Here is a 22,414-nt window from a genome sequence, read left to right on the forward strand (position 1 = left end):
GCTCCCACTCTGCTGACCCTGCCCAGCACTGCTCTGTCTATGGTGCTCCAGCCCTCTAATCAGCCAGTCATCCTCCCTCAAACTACAGGGAGTGACTGCCTCTGCTTTGCTCAGCAGCCCCTTCTTATATGGGCCAACCTGATTGGCTCCTCCAACAAGCCTTCTCCTAATTGGATGGCACTACAAGCCTTTTCCTTATTGGCTGCCTCCCATGCAGCATCCCCAGAGTGGCTTTAATTCTTTACATCTCAGTGCTGGGCAGCCGCCCCATCACAGTGATATTTGTGTTTGAATATCGTTTATTGGACTTTGATTTCTGAACTGCATTTGTTGTCTGACAGCAAATAGATACAGAGTGGACTGTTTTTCTTTTGTTGCGGATTATGTTATGCAAAGCCTTTGTTTTGTGATCTGGGAGATAAAATATCCAAAAGGCACGTTTCAGCAACAGACTGTGTTAGACTGATTTCCTCCCTGTTCATTAATATGGAGTCAGCCAGTCTGTGTCAAAAAATTCTGGTAATGGGCTTCTTGCTATACCTGATAAACCTATCTATACAGAGACACAAGCAAAAATCCCATTGCTGGCTCGCAAAAGGAAGCCTGTTTCATGGTGATATCATCCAGAGTCTCTGTAGTTCATGGCTGAGAAGTAACTGTTTTGAAATGCAAGGGAAAACTAAAAAGCTTTTACAGGATGTGAATTAATAAGATTGCAGCAAGTGTTTTGTTTTTTTTTGTCATGCTGTTGTTTCCCATGCTCTCACTTTTTTCTGCATATAAGCAACTGAATACATTTTATGTTCATTGAATGGTTTTCATGCCTGGAGTTGTAATGTCAATCATAGTTAGAAGATGGGCACAAATAAATTCCCTATTCCATAACAGTTAGGCGTACCAAAGAGATAAACCTATCACCAGGATGACAGGCTGCATCAAAACCATGGCCAATTTATCAGAGCAGCCTAGAATAACAGCATCCCAGGAGTGATATAACTTTCTTTTAAATATTCAGTCCACACTTCTCAGCAGCAATGTGAAAACTACAAGTCTGGAAAAAGGCACTATGAGTTCTAGGCAAATTGCAGTACACTAGGAAACAATGTGTAGTTCTGCACATTCATTATCCAAATATTTTACTTCCTGATTTGGCACCTCTCTGGCAGCCTGCACTGGTAGGGTTCTCATGGAGTGACTCAAGCCACCTAGATATACATGTGTAGGAATATAGATATGTGTGTGCGTGTACGTAGAGAAAAAGCATGCTGGTTGGCAAAATGAAAAATTTTTGTTTAAAATGTTTCAGTCAAAAAGTGTTGGTTTTCCCTAGTGAAGTTTTAAGCCAATTCAGAATGACAGTTTTCATTCCTAACTGACATTTTGACATACAGTATAATTTTGTTTTGTTTTAACCAAAAGGTCAAAACCACATTTTAAGTCAAAACAAAACTTAATTTTTATGTTCATATTTCCCCTAGGGAAATCAAAACTTTTCATTGGAATTGGCATTTTCCCACCAAAAAGCCCTCTGTTTTGACAAAACTGTGTTTTTTGATGGGAGACCTTTCCACAGACAAGCTCTGATAGTTCTATATCTATGATGGTCTCAATGTAAACTATCTATATAAATTATAGACATAGCTGAAGAAGAAATAAGTGGGGAAGAGAGCATCCAGTCCCAGCCCTGCTAAGTGTTGGCCCCTCTGTGCAGCTACTCTGGGCCCACCCGTCCCTAGCACAGGGTAACTGCAGGAGCCTTTTAGCCAATAGGCAGCCCTTCCAATCCTGAGTGCAGCCCCCTTCCCTACCTGCATCATTTAATGCTGCTTCAGGCAGAAATAACTCAGGAAAAGATATCAGTTGAATATCTATTGCCTCGGTAGAGGACAAGGCCACATATAGTAGTTTCTCCCCTTCTCTCCTTAGTCCAGTTTGCTCAGAATCTTTTGGAATCCTGGTTACATGGAGGTCTGGCAGAAGTGATTCCTTGTGGCTGTGGAAAGGACAGCTATTTTGTACTGCTCCACTCCCGCAACTCCAGGATAAAGCCCCGTGGTTTCTCTGACATTTGCTTATGGAATCAGAAGTGGATGCTTGGACCCATAGAAAATATCAGCGTGAGAACAAATACCACAGATCTGTAATCTGCACCATTTCCTAACCTGAATCGTTTGGGACATTTGAAGTACATCCCTCATGAAAATACATGTTCTTATTCTCCATGCATAAAAACTGAGTTTCCAGGAGGAATCCCTAATGGCAGATTTTCCCTGATACAGTATCTTCCATTGTACTTTTGTCTATTCATCCATTTAGTTTCTAGTATTTTCATTATCCTACAGCCTCTTTCATGTTGGTTAGCTTTTGTGTGTCCGTATATACTTGTCTTGTCTGATTTTATATTGTATTTGTTTTAATTACCGTCCTCCATCTGTAATGAAAATAATGTAGAGATATAAATGCAGAACATACGCAGGAGCCAGGCATTGAAATAAAAAATTGTACAATTTAACTTCTAGTTTCCAAAATTAACCTTTAACAAGTAAGGCTATTTTCTGAGCTTCGTCTTTCCCTTTCTCCCCCATTCTTTAACACTTCATCCCATACTCTCCTTGCTGCTCAAGATGACAGTGGTTTCACTAGCATCTCCATCTCTCAGCTCAGTTATAATTTTTATTCTTTAATATATCATGGAGCTGGCTGGTCAAGAGTCCCAGTTCTAATCTTTTAAACATTGAAACATGCAGGGAGGTGAGACCAGAAAAAGAAAAAATACAGTGGAGTAAAATCATAGAGGCTTTGTTCTGTGACTATGATTTCCCCAGCATAACCTCTGCAAAGCCAATGAGCTTAGTGTCATTGTGTGTTAATAAATTAAATTAGGAGCAGTAAAGCATCATCTCCCAACTGAGATTTTAAAACTCTGACAAAAGTAAATTAGGCCATGGACCGAGCTCTGTTGGAAGGTATGAATTTGCCTGGGCTCATGGAACCTGTGCTGATGCCTAGGATTGAGGGCAAGGATAGGAAACATGAAGTAAACAGAAAAGAAAGGATGAAAATTATAAATGATAAGAGCAGAGTCTGGCTCAGACAAGATCATTAATGCGACACTTGATGCTGATTGGTTGGAATTCTCCTTTGTTCTGATATTTCCTGCTTTAATTTCTAAACACTGAAAACCTCTGATCAAACTGGTTTTCTGCAATGTTTGGAATATTGTTCTCAAATGCTGGTTTTTCATTTCTTATTTTCATAATTTGCCCTTTTCTGAAAGAAGAGTATTTCCTCCCCCTGACAAGTTAAACCTTTGGGAAGTTAAAATGCCTGCTAATCACATATGTCTTGTGAAAGTCTTTAAAATAATACACTGCTTATGTATTATTCACAGCTGCACATAGCCTGTGCAAATGGGTACAAGGATGTGGCATCTCTGATACTGGATCATGGTGCTGATGTCAATGTTGTGGATAATCAGTACTGGACCCCTCTGCATTTAGCTGCAAAATATGGACAGGTAAAGTTTGATTTTTCTCTGCATGTCTTTTCAGTGTATGTTGTAGCCTCCTTTTTCAGTAGTGAGCATTTTAAAATGGGAATATTTTAATGTATTAAAGAAGAACATAGTTTTGGTTAGATAAATAGAGTATAAAATAAGAAAAATATATAATAATCCAGGCATCACTTGAAAATAAATATCATAAAACTATTAACCTGATACAGGTCATTAAAAAACAACTTGCTGTCCTCAGTAAAAAAAAAAAAAAAAATCAGCAAAAATTACATTGAAATTGAAATTTTTTTTATGGGGGGAAGCCAAAGCAAACATTTGTGCTTTATATTTTGTTGCAAATATCGTACTTTGGTGCCATGGACTAGAGTTTAGTTGAGGCAAAGCTACATAGCAAAGGAGCATCCATGAGAGGACTAGCAACACAATTGATGCATTCCAAGGCTGGCTTCCTCAAAGCCTCCGAAATTGACATTCAGTGAGCCCTCTATTCATTGAAATGTGGAAAGGTGTTCTGGGCTGGATTTAGGACTCATGGGAAGTGTCTTATAGTATAAATCCTCCTGGTCCACTACTGTACACCTATCCCCGTTCGGATTATTCTGCTTCTGCTGGGAGGAATCTTGGCAGCAGCTGTGTCTGGGGTGGGGGTGAGGGTGGGACGGGTGTGGGTGGAAAACAGGAAGGTGGGGAGGAATGGCCAGACAGAATATGGTTTGAAATGTAGCTGCAAAACCAGATTTCTTTTCTATATTTTATCCCATTTCTAATGCCCAGTTCCAGCACTTTGGGTTGGAGAGAGCCATGCACTTACATACATAATTCAGGAGTTAGACGTGTTTACATTTCTGATTGTTATTTTTATAAAGTTTATTCAAAACTATAAATAAAAATCCATGTGGCCTACTGGGAGTCAGAAACTTCTGAATTCTAATCCTGGTTCTGACATTGACTCGTGTGTCTATCAGCAAAGACATTTAGGTCCAAATTTTCAAAAGTGTCAACTAGTATTAGAAGCTCAACCTTTGGACACCTAGGTGTCTCTCAGTTCGGGCACTTGAAATTCGTGGACACTTCTGAAACTTGTTTCCTTGGCGACCCAACCTGTAAAATGGAGATAATGCTACTTACATGTCTCATAGTAATATTGTGAGGCTTGATAAAGAAATATGTGTACAAGACACTGAAAATATAAAGCACTATATAAAAGCTAAGAAAAGAAACTACGAGTATTGTATTACTAAAAGTCAATGGAGATAATTCAGTGCATCAAGTATAGTTCGACCTCTATCCAGTCTTTGATAGAAGCAGTAAACTCTTTTTTTTTTCTGTTTCAGTGTTTTGGATATGTCAGTTATTTATATGTACTTACACAGCTAAACTTATGAGTGATCTGATGTACATGCTGAGATATGAAAGGAGGACAGTTGACTCTTTAGGGCATAAAACTGTTTACAATGGGTTCAATTTATTTAAAAAAACATTCTTCTGGTTTCTAGGCTAGGAAAGCTAGACAAGGTAGCCTGAAAGAATATGATGCCTATTTCATTTAAAAAAGCCCTTTCTGTTTCCGTATTCTTCACATTCAGTACTAGATTTTCAGATTGCATTTTAAGCACCTAGCCAGTTCCAAAAAATTATAAAGACAGAAATATTTTTGTAAATGCAATTCAAGTACATGTCACAAATATATAACAGAGTTGATCTGACAAATTGTGTACCTACGTTAATGCCTCCACTTGCTATATAATCTATCTTCAGGTTTCCAGAAACATTCAGAGAGAAGATTTGTTACTCCGAATTACACATTGATTAGAGTTTTGTTCCTTATCAACTTACAGTGCATGTCCCTTTACTGTTTGTGTTCTCCTTTTCAAGATGTAAATGGCTTCTAACATCTCCTTTTCCCTCTTTGTTCAAACATATAATATCCTTCGTGGCAAGAAGCAAATTAGTAGTCAGGTAAAATAATGAACTTGAGACTAATTAATTCTTCAATTTAAAATATTAACCTTTACTTCTGAGATGTATCATACTCGTAACTCTGTGACCATAAGTATTAGTAGTTGGATATTTTTTTCCAATACCTAGGTTCTAAATCATTGGGATTTATGTGCATAAGGTTGCACTATATTTGAATATTTTTGAGAGGGTAAATTCTTAGCCAAATTTCCTCTCCCAAAATAAACCATCTTTCAGCTGAATAAGTATTTGTTTGTAAAAGGGGCATGAATGAGGATTTTGTGTGATAACTGTGTGTGCTAGTGTTGATTTGTCTTATTTTATATTGTTTTCTGTTTTCTGATGCCTTAATTTGCCTGGGGTGTGTGTGTGTGTGGTGTGTGTGTGTGTGGGGGGGGGGGGATTAATGGATATTGTGCAGAAAAAACAATGAGAACACTTTCTAAAGAACGAACCCTGCAGTCCAAGTGAGGATCACTGAAAGCCATCACCATACTGGAAATGGTGGGAATCTGCTACAGGGAGAAGGAGTGGAGCTAGTTGTTGGAAACCCACATGTTCTCTACAAAGCCGTGCTCTGCAGAGGCTCCCTGTAGATGAGTTTGGTGGGCATGTCCTTTGGATCTATATGGTGGCATACACAGCAGCATCGCACAGGGTATTGAGGGCATTGCACAGCAGCTATGATGGCTACAGCATCCCTGGGTACATCTACACTGCATTCTAAAACCCATGATAGCAAGTCTTAGAGACCGGGTCTACAGACTTGGGCTTGCAGGGCTCACTCTACAGTGCTAGAAACAGCTGTGTAGACATTCAGGTTCTGGCTGGAGCTCAGGCTCTGAAGTCTGAGGAAGGAGGTGGGCTTCATTCAGAGCCCAGCTCCACTTCCTCCCCATAGCCTGAGGTGGAGAATTCTATCCTGTATAGGCCACTGCAGCTCACAGCCCATTTGTTTGGGCTGTGTACACTGGAAAGCATTTAGTTCTAAACATGTGCTCAGATACAGCTCAGAGTAATTTAATTTACAGACACTGGAAAGAAAAGAAATGCAAACATAATGGTTTTCCAGAATTTCTTAAACTGGAGAATAAATTATCTGACTTTAAGAACACACAATTTGCAGCTCTAGCATTTTGCAAGGCCTCCAATCCTCTCACATATAACTCCAAAGGAATTATTATTATTATTATTATTATTATTTATTATTATTTTATTTTTTGTGGTAATACCCAGGAGTCTCACTCAGGGGCGAGGGACTCTATTATACTAAGTACTGTATGAACACATGACAACAAATGGTCCCTGTCCCCATATATCTGTGAACAACAAATGAGGAATATTGCACTGACACTCACTGCTGTTAACAAATAAAGCACATTCACTCTTCCCATGCATAGTTAATGAACAAAACTTTGAATATATTATCTTATTAACACTATGGATAATTTACCATTTTGACTTAACAGATAACAATGGCCCAGTGTGGGTTCTGTTCATAAGAGGTTACAAGCAAATCATCTTTAAATTGCTTTGTCAAGAAAGTCTCATTAGATGTGGAAGAAAATATTTCACCCAATGGATAAGCAATCAGGATTGGTTTGTTTTTAAAAAATCATTATTATAATGATATTTTGAAACAACTTTTACCCTCAGTATGAATTTATATGCATCTGATATTTAGAGATCTGTACTGAGTGCTTTATTATAAATGTGGGGTTTTGTCTATGTAATGTGATGCTTTATGAGTATTGATAACATTTTGAGAAATATTTCAGCTTAAAGACAACCCCAGTTAAAATACCTTCCATGATTAATGTGCCTCAACTGCAAATAATTTTGAAGGGAAATTAGTTTATGATTAGCAATAAAATGTATTAATGGCATTTCCTGGAATGAGCTGAGTAAATGTTATAATGTACTCTTTACAACTCCACCCTCTTGGAATGGGCTCTGTAATACATGTTAGCGGTTGGTTTTGTTTAAAAGTCTCACTTAGAAAACTCATGTGAGTGATAAATCTCTGTGTGTGAGCGGCATACTGCTCTTTTATGATCTTTACACAAACACATTTGGTTCTGGCTTGATACATGTTTATTACCATTTGTGTTTACAATGAGAATAGCAATATCAATCCAGGGGGTGATAAACTAATTTTATAGCAGCCTAGAATCTAAATGGATGAGACAGTTCAATTTAGACATGGGAAAAACAAAAACCTTGAAATATGGTAGTGTAGTCATAACATACATAGTTAATCCTTGAAGTCCATAATGTTCTGTGTTTCATTCTCTCATCTTTTGAAAAATATTTGCATAATCAATCTGAATTTTACCTGTATTAAACTAACATAGACCTGTTACCTTGGAAATTCTTCTTGAGGGCTTCTTTCCATTGTGCTTTCTGGGAACATATCAGAATGGACAGATGGGCGTTCTAGTTCCGTATCCTGTCTTTGATAATGGCCAATAATGGATGCTTCAGAAGAAACCTTAAACCTTCACAAAACATCACATTTACAGTACCCTACCATCACCCCATCCAATCATAATATTATGCCTTGAGTCACAGTGATTGACAGCCTGTCAAATTCTGTCCTCGCTGTTGTGCTTACAAATGCTATTCTTATTCATAAAACTATGTCATATTTCTTTGAATGCTATTAGCTGTTTAACTCCATAATGTGCTGCAGCAATGAGTTCCATGAGTTAACTGAACATTTTATTTTAAAATATTTTGTATTTTTAAATATGTAGATTTTTCATTTCATTTTCACCCTGCATTATGGATTAAGGTAACTTGGAGGGCTCTATTCTCTCATTCATTACTTGTTTCTATCTCTATATAATCTTTTCTACACCTGTTCTGTTTTTGTTTTAGATACAGTGACCTAAATTTAATTGCATATTCAAAATTAGGAAACACTGTCCATTGATATTACATTTGAATATATCCTGAAACATTTTCTATGGCTCAATTCACTTTTTGGACCACTGTGCTCTAATCTTTATTACATCTTTATTATGCTGCCCACAATGACCTAGATATTTTTTTTCCTGGCAAGATAGAATTGAATAATTCGGGACTAGAGCTCTGTATGGAAATGCTGCAGTTTTCTCCACAGTGGTGTTTGTGAACTGAACTCTGTAGGATGGTTCGAGAGAGATTGGCAGTAAACCAGCCCCTGCAGGCTTACATAACAGTTAAGATTTCAAATGCTAAAACTTCCAAGGGAACATTTCACCTCTTCTTCTATTACTCCTGACCAGGCCCCTGGACTGCTATGTATTGTTGCCTTCTTCAGAAAAGTGAAATGATCTTCACCCCTTCACCCCTCTGCTGCCTCCTGGTCTATTAATCCTCTCCCTTTTATGGCGTGCCACCTAGCTTCTGTCCCATCTTCTATCTTTGAAGATGCCAGGCAAAATGATCAAGAGAACTACTAGCCACCAAGCAACTGCCATGCTAGCTTGGCCATGCACTTAGCGCAGAGTAAGTGCAGGGAGGAAAAGAGAGTTTCCATTTCCCTGTTGTGTGGGAGTAGGTCAGCCAGCTCCCTGGCCCTCCAAAAGAGCTTTGTTATATGGGGAAGTGGCTCTGCTTGACACACTTCTCTCCCAAAGACAGAAGATAGATGAATTGCCAGTCAGTTCAGTGCCCATTAACACAGGGCTACTGAGCTTATGAGGCAGTGGAAGAGGGTACAGGAGGCTACAGAGCCCTCCAGTGTTGGCAAATAAAGGAGACATGAGGCTTTTTATAAGTTATGTGTGTGAGGGTGGCTTTTGGTGGGAGAAATCATTTGGGAGCGTAGAAGGAGGCCAGTTGCCTGGAAAGATTTTCCAGAACCTTTCACAATTTTCTATACTGTGTAAACTTCCTCTTCTTGAGTTTATAACATGAATGGAACTTACAAACCAGGCTCAGTTCAAGAAAGTTCTGGGTTTGATATAAGCTTATTGCCCATTTTTGCTTAGAATCCATACAGCAGTTCAAATTGTTTCTTGTGCTGTATGCTGTTATGTAATTTTTGACACTGAATTTCATCTAAGATCATAAGAATGGCCATACTGGGTTAGACAAAAGGTCCAGCAAGCCCAGTATCCTGTCTTTTGACAATGGCCAGTGCTAGGAGGGAAGGAACAGAGCAAGTAATCATCAAGTGAACCATCCCCTGTTGCCCATTTCCAGCTTCTGGGAAACAGAGACTAGACCCATCCTGACTAATAGCGTTTGATAGACCTATCCTCTTGAATTTATCTAGTCCTTTTTAAAACCCTGTTATAATCTTGGCCTTCACAACATCCTCTGGCAAAAAATTTCACAGGTTGATTGTGTGTTTATGTGAAGAAATAGTTCCTTTTGTTTGTTTTAAACCTGCTGCCTATTACTTTCATTTGGTGACCCACTAGTTCTTGTGTTATGAGAAGGAGTAAATAATACTTCCTTATTTACCTTCTCTACAGCAGCCATGATTTTATAAACCTCTATCATATCCCCCCTTAGTCGTCTATTTTCCAAGCTGAAAAATCCCAGTCTTATTAATCTCTTCTCATATGGAAACTGTTCCATATCCCTAATCATTTTTGTTGCCCTTTTCTATAGCTTTTCCAATTCCAATATATCTTTTTTGAGATGGGGCAACTGCATCTGCATGCAGTATTCACGATGTGGGCATACCATGGATTCATATAGAGGCAATATGATATTTTCTGATTATCTGAAAATACAGTGGGGAGATTTATATACATAGAGAACATGAAACAATGAGTGTTACCATACTCACTGTAACCAGAGTGATCACTTAAGGTGAGCTATTACCAGCAGGAGAGTGGGGGGGAGACCTTTTGTAGTGATAAGTCCCCCCCCCCCCCCCGCTCTCCTGCTGGTAATAGAACTCTGGTTACAGTCTGTATGGTAACACCCATTGTTTCATGTTCTCTGTGTATATAAATCTCCCCACTGTATTTTCCACTGAATGCATCCAATGAAGTGAGCTGTAGCTCACGAAAGCTTATGCGCAAATAAATGTGTTAGTCTCTAAGGTGCCACAAGTACTCCTTTTCTTTTTGTGGATACAGACTAACATGGCTGCTACTCTGAAACCTGTCTTTTTTTAAACAAAGTCTTATGTTTAGGAATATCATATAACATGCCAGATGGGAGTGAAAAAGCAATCTCTGTTACTTCTACAGCCTTAATAAAATAGAGACTGTGCTAGTTAACCATACTTGAAAAGAAAAGAAAGCATCATGTGGTTTAAAATTTGGAATGAGCAAATTGCATGAGCATCTGTATGTGAATTTACAGTGATTAAAGATTAAAAAGACCATGAACCTCATTAAAAATCTTGAGCTGAAAATGGATGAATGCTGCTAGATTAGAAAAAGAGGCTTTGAAGCTAATATCTTATCATTATAACATCAGAACTAAACATTGTAACATCAGAACTAAACCATATGAAAAACATGGACGCGAAGTACTAATCCAGCTGCATTAAAGGTATACAGCTCTCCATAGCTGATCTATAATCTCAGATTATCTTGCATGAGCTTCCTGTTACTGCAAAAGAAATGTCATCAGAGTCTGAATTAGACCTTCTGTTGCTATTGTCTTTTCTGTGTATATTTAAGGGTTCTATGAATGTGTAGAACAAATTAAAATTTAAATATTATTAAACTCCAAAAGGTGAATGCACAGTAACGAGTTACTGTATACTGTGGCATTTCCATACAGTGGTACCAAAATCCTAACAAGCCAGATTGTTGGCAATATTTCATGAAACCACCCTCAAACAGTTTACAGTGAAAGCTGTCAGCAGACGCTATTTTTGGTCACCAAGTTTCAATCAAGATACAGGAACAGTGAGAGTATGGTGTAATGCATGCCAGCAGATCTAATGTGCCCACCTGTTGCATGTGGCTTAGAATCCATGGCTCAGAGAACTTTTATTCACCTTACTTAGAAGTAAAGCAAATGATAAAATAGTATATGCACGCTTGATGAAGCAGGAGTTAATAGCTTTACCTAGTATCACTATTAGCAAAACCAAACATGTTTGTTGCATATAACTTCCGGAGAAGAAATATCAGACACTGATAACTCCATACATACCTGAAGAATGTCTGGTGTTCTTACGGAAAAATAGTGTCAAACATATTATAATCACTGCTAAACATACTATATAAAATGGATTAACACAGTGCTTCTCCAAATATTAAAAAACAAGAGAGAAGGGTAACCACTTGGGTACATCAGTCTGTCAGTGGGTGTATATACAGTATGTGTGGCGCTGTTGTCGCTTTTATAGAGGAATAAAAGTCATCTGCTGTCTTGGACAGATCAGGATGTTGCAAATTGCAACAGACTCCAGTTACTGCAGTATTGCCAATCCCACACATTCAAGAATTATGAGTAAGGCCCTTAAAAAAAGTCATGAGATTTAATAAATAAATTAAATATGGAGTTCTTTTTTATTGAACTTTCTATGTATTTGACCTCTTGCTTCTGAACCTCTAGGGTTCATATTTTAAAGCTTTTCCCTGCAACCATCAGGGCTGGAAAGATACTTATTTTTGAAAATGCAAGCTGAGAGTCTCACGTAATCATGAAAGTCCAGGAGCTGAGGCTTTAAGTAATTCACTAAATATCAGAAACTCGTAATAAAGCTGTGAGAGTTGGCAACACTTCTATGATGTTAAATTAGAATAATGCAATTGTTAAATAGAAGTTCTCCATACTCTACTGAGAACACCATCACAAAGTGCACTTGCAAATGTGTTTTATCAGAAATAAAGCTTGAAAACTTAGTATGGCAAGCTAACTTGTCTAGTTCCTCTTTTTTAGGGAATTCCTAATTTTGTGCTATATGTATCTTTTTCAAAAGTTTACCCATGAAATAGCAATCCTTTAAATACTTCCCCCCACCCCTTTGTGCATTCACTATGCACATTTCCCTCGGTTAAATATTGATTCCTGTATATTTGCACCTAAATATCTTTTTGATTAATTTCCATTAATTAGCCTAATAGCGTAAATTGAACTGCCGCTTAGTCCCATCAAATTCAACATTTCTTTTAGGCCACAACAGGGAATGTATCCCTTTCGCTGACTTCTGATAGTACAGATTGCTGTACTACCTGTTCATGTTTACTTTTGGTATGAATACAGACTTATCATCCTACTCCACTGTGACCTGTGGTTTCACTGTATTTGGTTTAACTCCATGCTAACCTTCATATTGAAATAAATGTACATAGATCATTATATGATCATATTTCAACATTGTAACAACAGACCTGAAATTAAAAAAAGAAGAAAAAAGAGGGGAAAATATACTCAGTTTCACACTGCCACTAGCTTGCATATCAAAGCAGAGTTTCCCCAAAATTCAATTTCAGAGCTTCTGCAAACACATTCCAAGATATTTTTCACTGAATTGAACCCGAAGGAGTAGGAATTGTTCAGTATTTCAAACTGAATAGAGTATAGTTACTCAGAGAATAAATATTTTCCTTGTCAAGAAGTTGGAATCTTTCATTTATGGTCAGGAAATCTAGAGAATATTTTATCCAGGTATAAATCACCCTTTTCCCTTAGGTCTTTTCTTTTCAGCAAACATGATGATCCTCAGATACAGTGTCAGCATTTCCCTTCAGATTATATTCTATTGATTTCCTCCAAGCCAGAGAACCACTGTTGGGTTTTCTCTCTCTCTCTCTCTTTCCTTTTTACTATTTTTTCAGAAGATTTCAATACATCTTTCAAATGCTAATTGTAAACATATAATGCTAAGACAGGCAGAGGGGGTTTAACACAATACAAGTGACATTGAACCAGACATACACTTCTGTGCATTAAATTCAGACTATGTGCAGGCACAGTTTTTTAAGAAATAATTTAAGGCTTTCAACCAAATATGTTAATTTGTGTGACATTAAGCTGACAAACACACAGGCTGCGTTATATATTGCTGTTTGACCATCACAGCACCTCAGTGGTCAATATAAGTAAGCTGTCCTTGATATGCTCAATTAATAACTCTCACTTCAACATAGATATTAATTGCACACACACACAAAGTTAAAGAACATTATGAAATCAAGCACTCAAAATTTCAGATATGTCAAAATTAAGATGGCCTGTGCTTAATCCAATCTCTTTGGACTATGTATTATGATAGTCTTTAATTACATGATCACATACTATTTTTCCCACAGGACACCCAGTTTCATTCAGAGCACATAATAGATGGTGTTCACTTAATAAGTAGCTATTCAATATTTTGTTTTCTTCTTCCTGTTCAATGGGCAGCCCCATGTTTAATTTACTGCATGCTATTCAACCCTGCTCCAGTGACCCTTTTTTCCCCATGGACTTTTCTATGGAGCTTACTACTATAGTATCTGAGTACTTCACAGACTTTAATGAATTTATTTTCACAAAATCCTGTGAGGTGAGGGGGTGGTGATATCCCCATTTTGCACATGGGGATCTGAAGCACAGAACAATTAAGGTCAAAATGTTCACTAATTTTGGGTGCCCACTTTGAGACACCTAGAACCTGAGTTTTCAGAGTACCTAGCATTGTATAGCACAATAGGTATTCAAGAACGCAAAGGAACTTGGAAGAAACTTGAAGCCAGAAGGAGAGGGGTAGGGGGAAATGTTGGGTTTGACAGGGAGAATATATGGATTTGGACAGGGAGCAGGATTGAGGAATGGAAGGATTTGATAGTTGGGAACATATGTAAATTAGGTAATGCATAGCCATTGAATATGCAAGCTAGGACATTTTATCATTTGCATAAAATCTGCAGCTTTCTGAATTTACAGCTTTAACAAGTGTGTCCCAAAGGGGGAAGGAGGAAAAAAGACTGGGTGAGAGTAACACTGAAGCTTGGGAGCGTCATTAAGGGAACACTGTGAGGAATAAAGGCCTCAGCCAGTGCTAGTATCTTACTGTGCGTCAGCAGCTGCAGAGGATGTGTATACACCAAAGCTGGGAGTGAGCCTCCCAGCCCAGGTAGACAAGACTCCTGCTAGCGGTGCTCAAGCTAGCATGCTAAAAGTAACAGTGTGGACATTGCTGCTGTGGCAGAGATGCAGGCTAGCCACCCAAGCTCAAATCCAGGAGGTTGAGTGGCCTTGAGAGCCTGAGCTGTCTACCCATGCTGGGTTGTTTGCTGCCATCAGCAGTGCAGACATACCCAGAGAGACTTAAGATCCTGTGTACTACTTAGGGTATGTCTACACTACGAAATTAGGTCAAATTTATAGAAGTTGTTTTTTTAGAAATCGTTTTTATAGAGTTGATTGTGTGTGTCCCCACACAAAATGCTCTAAGTGCATTAACTCGGCGGAGTGTTTCCACAGTACCGAGGCTAGCGTCGACTTCCGGAGTGTTGCACTGTGGGTAGCTATCCCACAGTTCCCGCAGTCTCTGCTGCCCATTGGAATTCTGGGTTGAGATCACAATGCCTGATGGGGCAAAAAACATTGTTGCAAGTGGTTCTGGGTACATGTCATCAGGCCCTCCCTCTGTGAAAGCAATGGCAGACAATCGTTTCGCGCCCTTTTTCCTGAGTTACCTGTGCAGACGCCATACCACGGCAAGCATGGAACCCGTTCAGCTCACTGTCACCGTATGTCTCCTGGGTGCTGGCAGACAGGGTACTGCATTGCTACACAGCAGCAGCAACCCATTGCCTTGTGGCAACAGACGGTGCAATAGGCCTGAAAACCATCCTCATCATGTCCGAGGTGCTCCTGGTCGCCTCGGTAAGGTCGGTCAGGAGCGCCTGGGCAGACATGGGCGCAGGGACTCAATTAGGAGTGACTCAACCAGGTCATTCTCTTTAGTTCTGCAGGCAGTCCTATTGTACCATCTTATGGTGAGCAGGCAGGAGATGAGGATGGCTAGCAGTCCTATTGCACTTCTTTTGCCGAGCAGCCAGGAGATGTGGATGGCTTGCAGTCCTACTGCACCGTCTGCTGCCAGCCAAAGATGTAAAAGATAGATGGAGTGGATCAAAACAAGAAATAGACCAGATTTGTTTTGTATTCATTTGCACCACCCTCCCTCCCTCCGTGAAATCAACAGCCAACAATCGTTTTGGTGAGGTCTGTTAGGGGCACCTTGAAAACTTTAATGGAGATTCAGTCCTGCCTGAAATACCGGAGGGAGGGATAGCTTAGTGGGTTGAGCATTGGCCTGCTAAACCCAGGGTTTTGAGTTCAATCCTTGAGGGGGCCATTCTGTGTGACAGTTGTTTTTGTTTCTCCTTGATGTAAAGCCACCTCCTTTGTTTATTTTAATTCCCTGTAAGCCAACCCTGTAAGCCATGTCATCAGTCGTCCCTCCCTCCGTCAGACTGTGGGGGCTGCTGTGATGCAAGTAGCCAGCGCAATCAAAGATCTGCTGATATCAAGGTAGTGACCCTGGGAAATGTGCAGGTCATAGTGGATGGCTTTGCTGCAATGGGATTCCCTAACTGTGGTGGGGCCATAGACGGAACCCATATCCCTATCTTGGCACCGGAGCACCAAGCCGGCGAGTACATAAACCGCAAGGGGTACTTTTCAATAGTGCTGCAAGCTCTGGTGGATCACAAGGGACGTTTCACCAACATCAACGTGGGATGGCCGGGAAAGGTACATGACGCTCGCATCTTCAGGAACTCTGGTCTGTTTTAAAAGCTGCAGGAAGGGACTTTATTCCCAGACCAGAAAATAACCGTTGGGGATGTTGAAATGCCTATATGTATCCTTGGGGACCCAGCCTATCCCTTAATGCCATGGCTCATGAAGCCGTACACAGGCAGCCTGGACAGTAGTCAGGAGCTGTTCAACTACAGGGAGAACAAGTGCAGAATGGTGGTAGAATGTGCATTTGGACGTTTAAAAGCGCGCTGGTGCAGTTTATTGACTCGCTTAGACCTCAGCGAAACCAATATTCCCACTGTTATTACTGCTTGCTGTGCGCTCCACAATCTCTGTGAGAGTAAGGGGGAGACGTTTATGGCGGGGTGGGAGGTTGAGGCAAATATCCTGGCCGCTGGTTACGAGCAGCCAGACACCAGGGCAGTTAGAAGAGCACAGGAGGGTGCGGTGCACATCAGAGAAGCTTTGAAAACCAGTTTCATGACTGGCCAGGCTACGGTGTGAAAGTTCTGTTTGTTTCTCCTTGATGAAACCTCCCGCCCCTTGGTTCACTCTACTTCCCTGTAAGCTAACCACCCTCCCCTCCCCAGTTTGATCACCGCTTGCAGAGGCAATAAAGTCATTGTTGCTTCACATTCATGCATTCTTTATTAATTCATCACACAAACAGGGGGATAACTACTAAGGTAGCCTGAGAGGGGTGGTGGAGGAGAAAAGCACCGGGAGGGGTGAGGAGGAGGGAAGGACAAGGCCACACAGCACTTTAAAAGTTTAAAACTTTAAATCTTATTGAATGCGAGCCTTCTGTTGCTTGGGCAATCCTCTGGGGTGGAGTGGCTGGGTGGCCGGAGTCCCCCTCACCACATTCTTGGGCGTCTGGGTGAGGAGGCTATGGAACTTGGGGAGGAGGGCGGTTGGTTACAGGGGCTGTAGCGGCGGTCTGTGCTCCAGCTGCCTTTCCTGCAGCTCAACCATATGCTGCAGCATATTAGTTTGATCCTCCAGCAGCCTCAACATTGAATCCTGCCTCCTCTCATCACGCTGCCGCCACCTTTCAGCTTCAGCCCTCTCTTCAGCCCGCCACTTACTCGCCTCAGCCCGCCACCTCTCCTCCCGGTCATTTTATGCTTTCCTGCACTCTGACATTGTCTGCCTCCACGCATTCATCTGTGCTCTGTCAGTGTGGGAGGACAGCATGAGCTCAGAGAACATTTCATCACGAGTGCATTTTTTTTTGCCTTCTAATCTTCACTAGCCTCTGGGAAGGAGAAGATCCTGTGATCCTTGAAACACATGTAGCTGGTGGAGAAAAAAAAAGGGACAGTGGTATTTAAAAAGACACATTTTATAGAACAATGGGTACACTCTTTCACGGTAAACCTTGCTTTTAACATTACATACATAGCACATGTGCTTTCGTTCCAAGGTCGCATTTTGCCTCCCCCTCCCCGTGGTAAGCTTCCCACGGCTAACAGCGGGGAACATTTCTGTTCAGCCACAGGCGAACAGCCCAGCAGGAACGGGCACCTCTGAATGTCCCCTTAAGAAAAGCGCCCTATTTCAACCAGATGACCATGAATGATATCACTCTCCTGAGGATAACACAGAGAGATAAAGAACGGATGTTGTTTGAATGCCAGCAAACATACACTGCAATGCTTTGTTCTGCAATGATTCCCGAGTACGTGCTACTGGCCTGGTGTGGTAAAGTGTCCTACCATGGTGGACGGAATAAGGCTGCCCTCCCCAGAAACCTTTTGCAAAGGCTTTGGGAGTACATTCAGGAGAGCTGCGAATGCCAGGGCAAATTAATCATTAAACGTGCTTGCTTTTAAACCATGTATAGTATTTTAAAAGGTACACTCATCAGAGGGCCCTTCTCTGCCTGGCAGGTCCGGGAGGCAGCCTTGGGTGGGTTTGGGGGGTACTGGCTCCAGGTCCAGGGTTCAGAACTGTCCAGAAACAGTTCCTGGCTGTCGGGAAAACCGGTTTCTCCGCTTGCTTGCTGTGAGCTATCTACAACTTCATCATCATCATCTTCCTTGTCCCCCAAACCTGCTTCCGTGTTGCCTCCATCTCCATTGAAGGAGTCAAACAACACGGCTGGGGTAGTGGTGGCTGAACCCCCTAAAATGGCATGCAGCTCATCATAGAAGCAGCATGTTTGGGGCTCTGACCTGGAGCAGCCGTTTGCCTCTCTGGTTTTCTGGTAGGCTTGCCTCAGCTCCTTAAGTTTCACGCAGCACTGCTTCGGGTCCCTCTTATGGCCTCTGTCCTTCATGCCCTGGGAGATTTTGACAAAGGTTTTGGCATTTTGAAAACTGGAACGGAGTTCTGATAGCACGGATTCCTCTCCCCATACAGCGATCAGATCCCATACCTCCCGTTCAGTCCATGCTGGAGCTCTTTTGCGATTCTGGGACTCCATCATGGTCACCTCTGCTGATGAGCTCTGCACTCACCTACAGCTTGCCACGCTGGCCAAACAGGAAATTGAAATTCAAAAGTTTGCGGGCCTTTTCCTGTCTACCTGGCCAGTGCATCTGAGTTGAGAGTGCTGTCCAGAGCGATCACAATGAGCACTCTGGGATAGCTCCCGGAGGCCAATACCATCTAATTGCATCCACAGTACCCCAAAGACAACCCGGCAAGGCCGATTTCAGCGCTAATCCCCTTGTCGGGGGTGGAGTAAGGAAATCGATTTTAAGAGCCCTTTAAGTTGAAAAAAAGGGCTTTGTCGTGTGGACGGGTGCAGGGTTAAATCGATTTAATGCTGCTAAATTCGTCCTCAACTCCTAGTGTAGACCAGGGCTTAGGGAGAAAATACCAGACCAGAGACCAGGAGAGGGGAGACACTTATCAGGACAGTTGAAGCTGCTCTTCTCAGAAGTACTCCAGCTGAGAACAAAGAAACCCAAACATGATCTGATAACAGTTTAAAGCAGACTTCACATCCTCACCTGCAGTGGTTCCTGAGGAATTTCTTTCTATTACTGCTTCATGCATACTGTCTTCTCTCCTGTCATTGGAGTCTCTTATCTGTGTCAACAGGCCTTACTGGCTACAAGGTGGACAATATTTGTGCACCATAACCTGAGGTTTATGTAACTGAGCTATTTAACTTAGCTAACCTTTAATGTGTGGTGGGCTTTATAATATTAGTCTGCTGCATTTCATTTGTTTATCTGGGCTTATTCTTTAACTGTCTGTTTTCAGTTTTTTACCCCTTGTTTCAGTAGTTGTAAGTAAAGCTGTTCAGGGTGGATGACCCACCTTCTGTGCTTTTCCTGCCCATATGTGCATGCTTTCTTGTCTCCTTGCATCATAAACATTGCTCCCATGAATGAGTCACTCTTGATTTTCTTGTAAAATTTCCTGGGAGGACAAATGTTTCCATTCACAGTTTGCAAACTGTTTTTCCAGGTGGAGGCTCTGCACTTGCTTTTATAGGGAGCTAGTGTGCAAAGATGTGGTAGAATTTATGTGTGTGCATAGCTTCTATCCTTAACTACACACACTACAATCATCCAGTGAATGCAGGGCTTGGTATTATGGGTAGCATTTGGATTCAGGCAGATTCAGGCTCTGGCTCAGCCTGCTGAGTGCTGGCCCCTCCTAGGGAATGGACATAGGGAAGTGAAGGCAGCAGGGTCTGCCTGGGGAGGAGCTTATGAGGGAGGGACATACAAAGCTGTCAATTGGCAGTAGTTTCTCTGACTCCTCCTGTTCCTGTCTGTACATATTGCAGAGATAAGGTGGGTGAGCTAATATCTTTCATTGGACCAACTTCTCCTGGTGAGAGAGACGAGCTTTTGAGCTTACAGAGAGCTCATCTTTTATCTATTACAAGCAGCTCAAACAAGAGCCAGTGTGACACATGCCTGCTTGGTGTGGTGCTCTGTCCCCCTCTAGTGGCACCTAGACCATCTAGGATTGATGAGTCTGCTACAGCCTTGGCTAACACTAAGCTTCAGAGGTTACACCTGCTCATTCTAGTCAGGCATCTCCCCACGCTGTACTCAGGACAACAGAATTCCTGGTTGCCTTCCTTGAAGATAGACCCAAGAGTAGAGCTGGCTGGAGTATGGCAATTTTGTTTTGCAGCAACTTGGGGGTTTTGAAATTTGTTTTCATTTCACATTGGAAAAACCCAGAACTTTTTGAGAGGGGTGCCTCACTGTCTGTCCAGATGTTTTAGGGCCCTGGCCTGTTCTTCCTAATTCAGAGTGATCTGGGATGAAAACCTCTCCTCTGCATCAGGTACAGGAGGGAGCTGAACCTGGGTCTCCCTTGAGCTTGAGAGATTTCTCTCTCACTCTCAACTTTCCCATGAAAACTTCATAGAAACAGCATATTTTGACAAAATATCATTGAATCAAAAATGTTCAGGCCAGCTGTACCTAAGAGCAGTATCTTTATGCATTTTTATTAAACAAGAATGCATAGTAACTCTAGAAGGACAGATAATTTAGTTCTACTGGATCATTAGTTCTTCAAGTGCATGCTTTTTCTACTAGGAGCATTCAGTCAGACTGTCCAGATGGTAGTTTCTAGCTTGTTCATCACAAGCCGTGATGCTAAATAATACATTTTTGAGATAGCATAATCATAGGATTAACATTCTCTTATTTATATGTATTTCCTGTGCCTATGAATGATCATGTTTTTGAAGCATTGCTAATTGACTAGAGGATCACACATGTCATTGCTTTTGTAGGTGGAGTGCATTGCAGTCCTACAGGCTCCTTGCATTCCTCTATTTCCTGTTTCCCCACAAATTCCCTGTTTTCCTCTTCCCATCCCCAAACCCTCCAACATACATCCTCCCTCATGCCAGGGCCTCTATGTGTGCCCTTCATTTCCTCCTTCCCCCATTCCAGGCTTCCATGTCTCCTCCCATTTCATCATCTACCACATGCCAGGGGTTCTGTTCCCCATTCTCCCCCCACATGTCAGCAGTTCTGTATGTCCCCTATTTCTCTCTCCCCCCAAGTAATTCAGAGTGTCAACATTTTAAACTCCACTGAGACAATGGACAAGCCTGAGGGTGGGAGAGTTTTGTGCTGGAAGGTGCTGATGGCTGATGTCAACCGATTCTTTGATTTATAGACAATTGACCGGGTTGAAGTTGCTGGGTCTGTAACCAGATGCCAGGGGCTCTGTGTGTCCTCCATTTATTTTTCCCTTCCGGTGTTCCAGCTTTCACCAAATCAATAGGGTTCTGTCCACTGATGTCTAGAGTATTCCTTAAAATTTTTGGAATTGATCAGAAGTAGGGTGACCAGATAGCAACTGTGAAAAAACGGGTGGGGGGTTATAGGCGCCTATATAAGAAAAAGTCCCCCAAAATGGGACTTTCCCTATAAAAACGGGACATCTGGTCACCCTAATAAGAAGGACAAGTTGATTTAGATACGATTCACTATTACTCTATTTCAAATAACACTGATCATCTATTTATCACCCATATCACTACATTGGTTGTTGCTGTTTCTTTTTAAATGTCAGTCTGAGGACTGGATATCTCTTGGGATGCTTGCCTTGGACAATAAAAATTGACTAGCCATTTTCATTTTGAGGATTCAAGAGCATAAGAATTGTTTATCCAGTTTCAACCAGTAGTCCACCTCATTCTGTGTCCTGTCTCTCAGGGCTTGTCTACACTTAAAACTCTACAGCAGCACAGTTGTAGTACTTCAGTGTAGACATTACCTGCACCAACAGGAGGGGTTCTCCCATTGGTGTAGTTAATCCACCTCCCGAGAGGTAGTAGCTAGGTTGACGGAAGAATTCATCCGTCATCTTAGTGCTCTCACATGGGAATTTAGATTGGCTTAACACCCCTGAGTGACATAGTTATGCCGACCTAATTTTCTAGTGTCGACCAGGCCTAAGAGAAGCTAGAGCCAGATGCATCAAAGGAAAGGTGCCAGAAACCCTGTACTGGATAATTATGGAATAACCAACTCATAGGAGCTTTTTTTAGTCCCAACAATTTGGTGGTTGGTTTATCATTATGTAAACATGTATTCAATACTAGAACCGTAAAGTAGTATTTGGATTGCAAGTACTATAGGGAAATATTTATTTCCAATTACCAATAAAAATTAAATATATCTTTTAATGTATTAGATTTTCTAAATGTTTCCCAGCTTTTACGTACAATTCAGGCCTGAACTATTGTAAACGACAGTAGGCATTTGATGCCTCTATTTGGACTTAGAGGAACCTTGGAATGAAACTGTTCATAAGCATTATACTGGCTTTTCAATATTATTT

The 22,414-nt window shown here is 41.1% G+C and overlaps 1 protein-coding gene across 4 annotated transcripts in view; it reads left to right on the forward strand.

Annotated features, from left to right (window-relative positions):
- Window positions 1-22,414, forward strand: part of MYO16 (myosin XVI) — a 576,974-nt gene that overhangs the window by 250,447 nt on the left and 304,113 nt on the right. For all 4 annotated transcript variants that reach the window (XM_074963511.1, XM_074963520.1, XM_074963529.1 and 1 more), the window contains exon 7: window positions 3,392-3,517. In XM_074963511.1, the coding sequence (XP_074819612.1) occupies window positions 3,392-3,517 (126 nt within the window). The remainder of the gene's footprint in view (window positions 1-3,391; window positions 3,518-22,414) is intronic.

Source organism: Natator depressus, chromosome 1 (assembly GCF_965152275.1).
Source record: "Natator depressus isolate rNatDep1 chromosome 1, rNatDep2.hap1, whole genome shotgun sequence".
Lineage (NCBI taxonomy): Eukaryota > Metazoa > Chordata > Testudines > Cheloniidae > Natator > Natator depressus.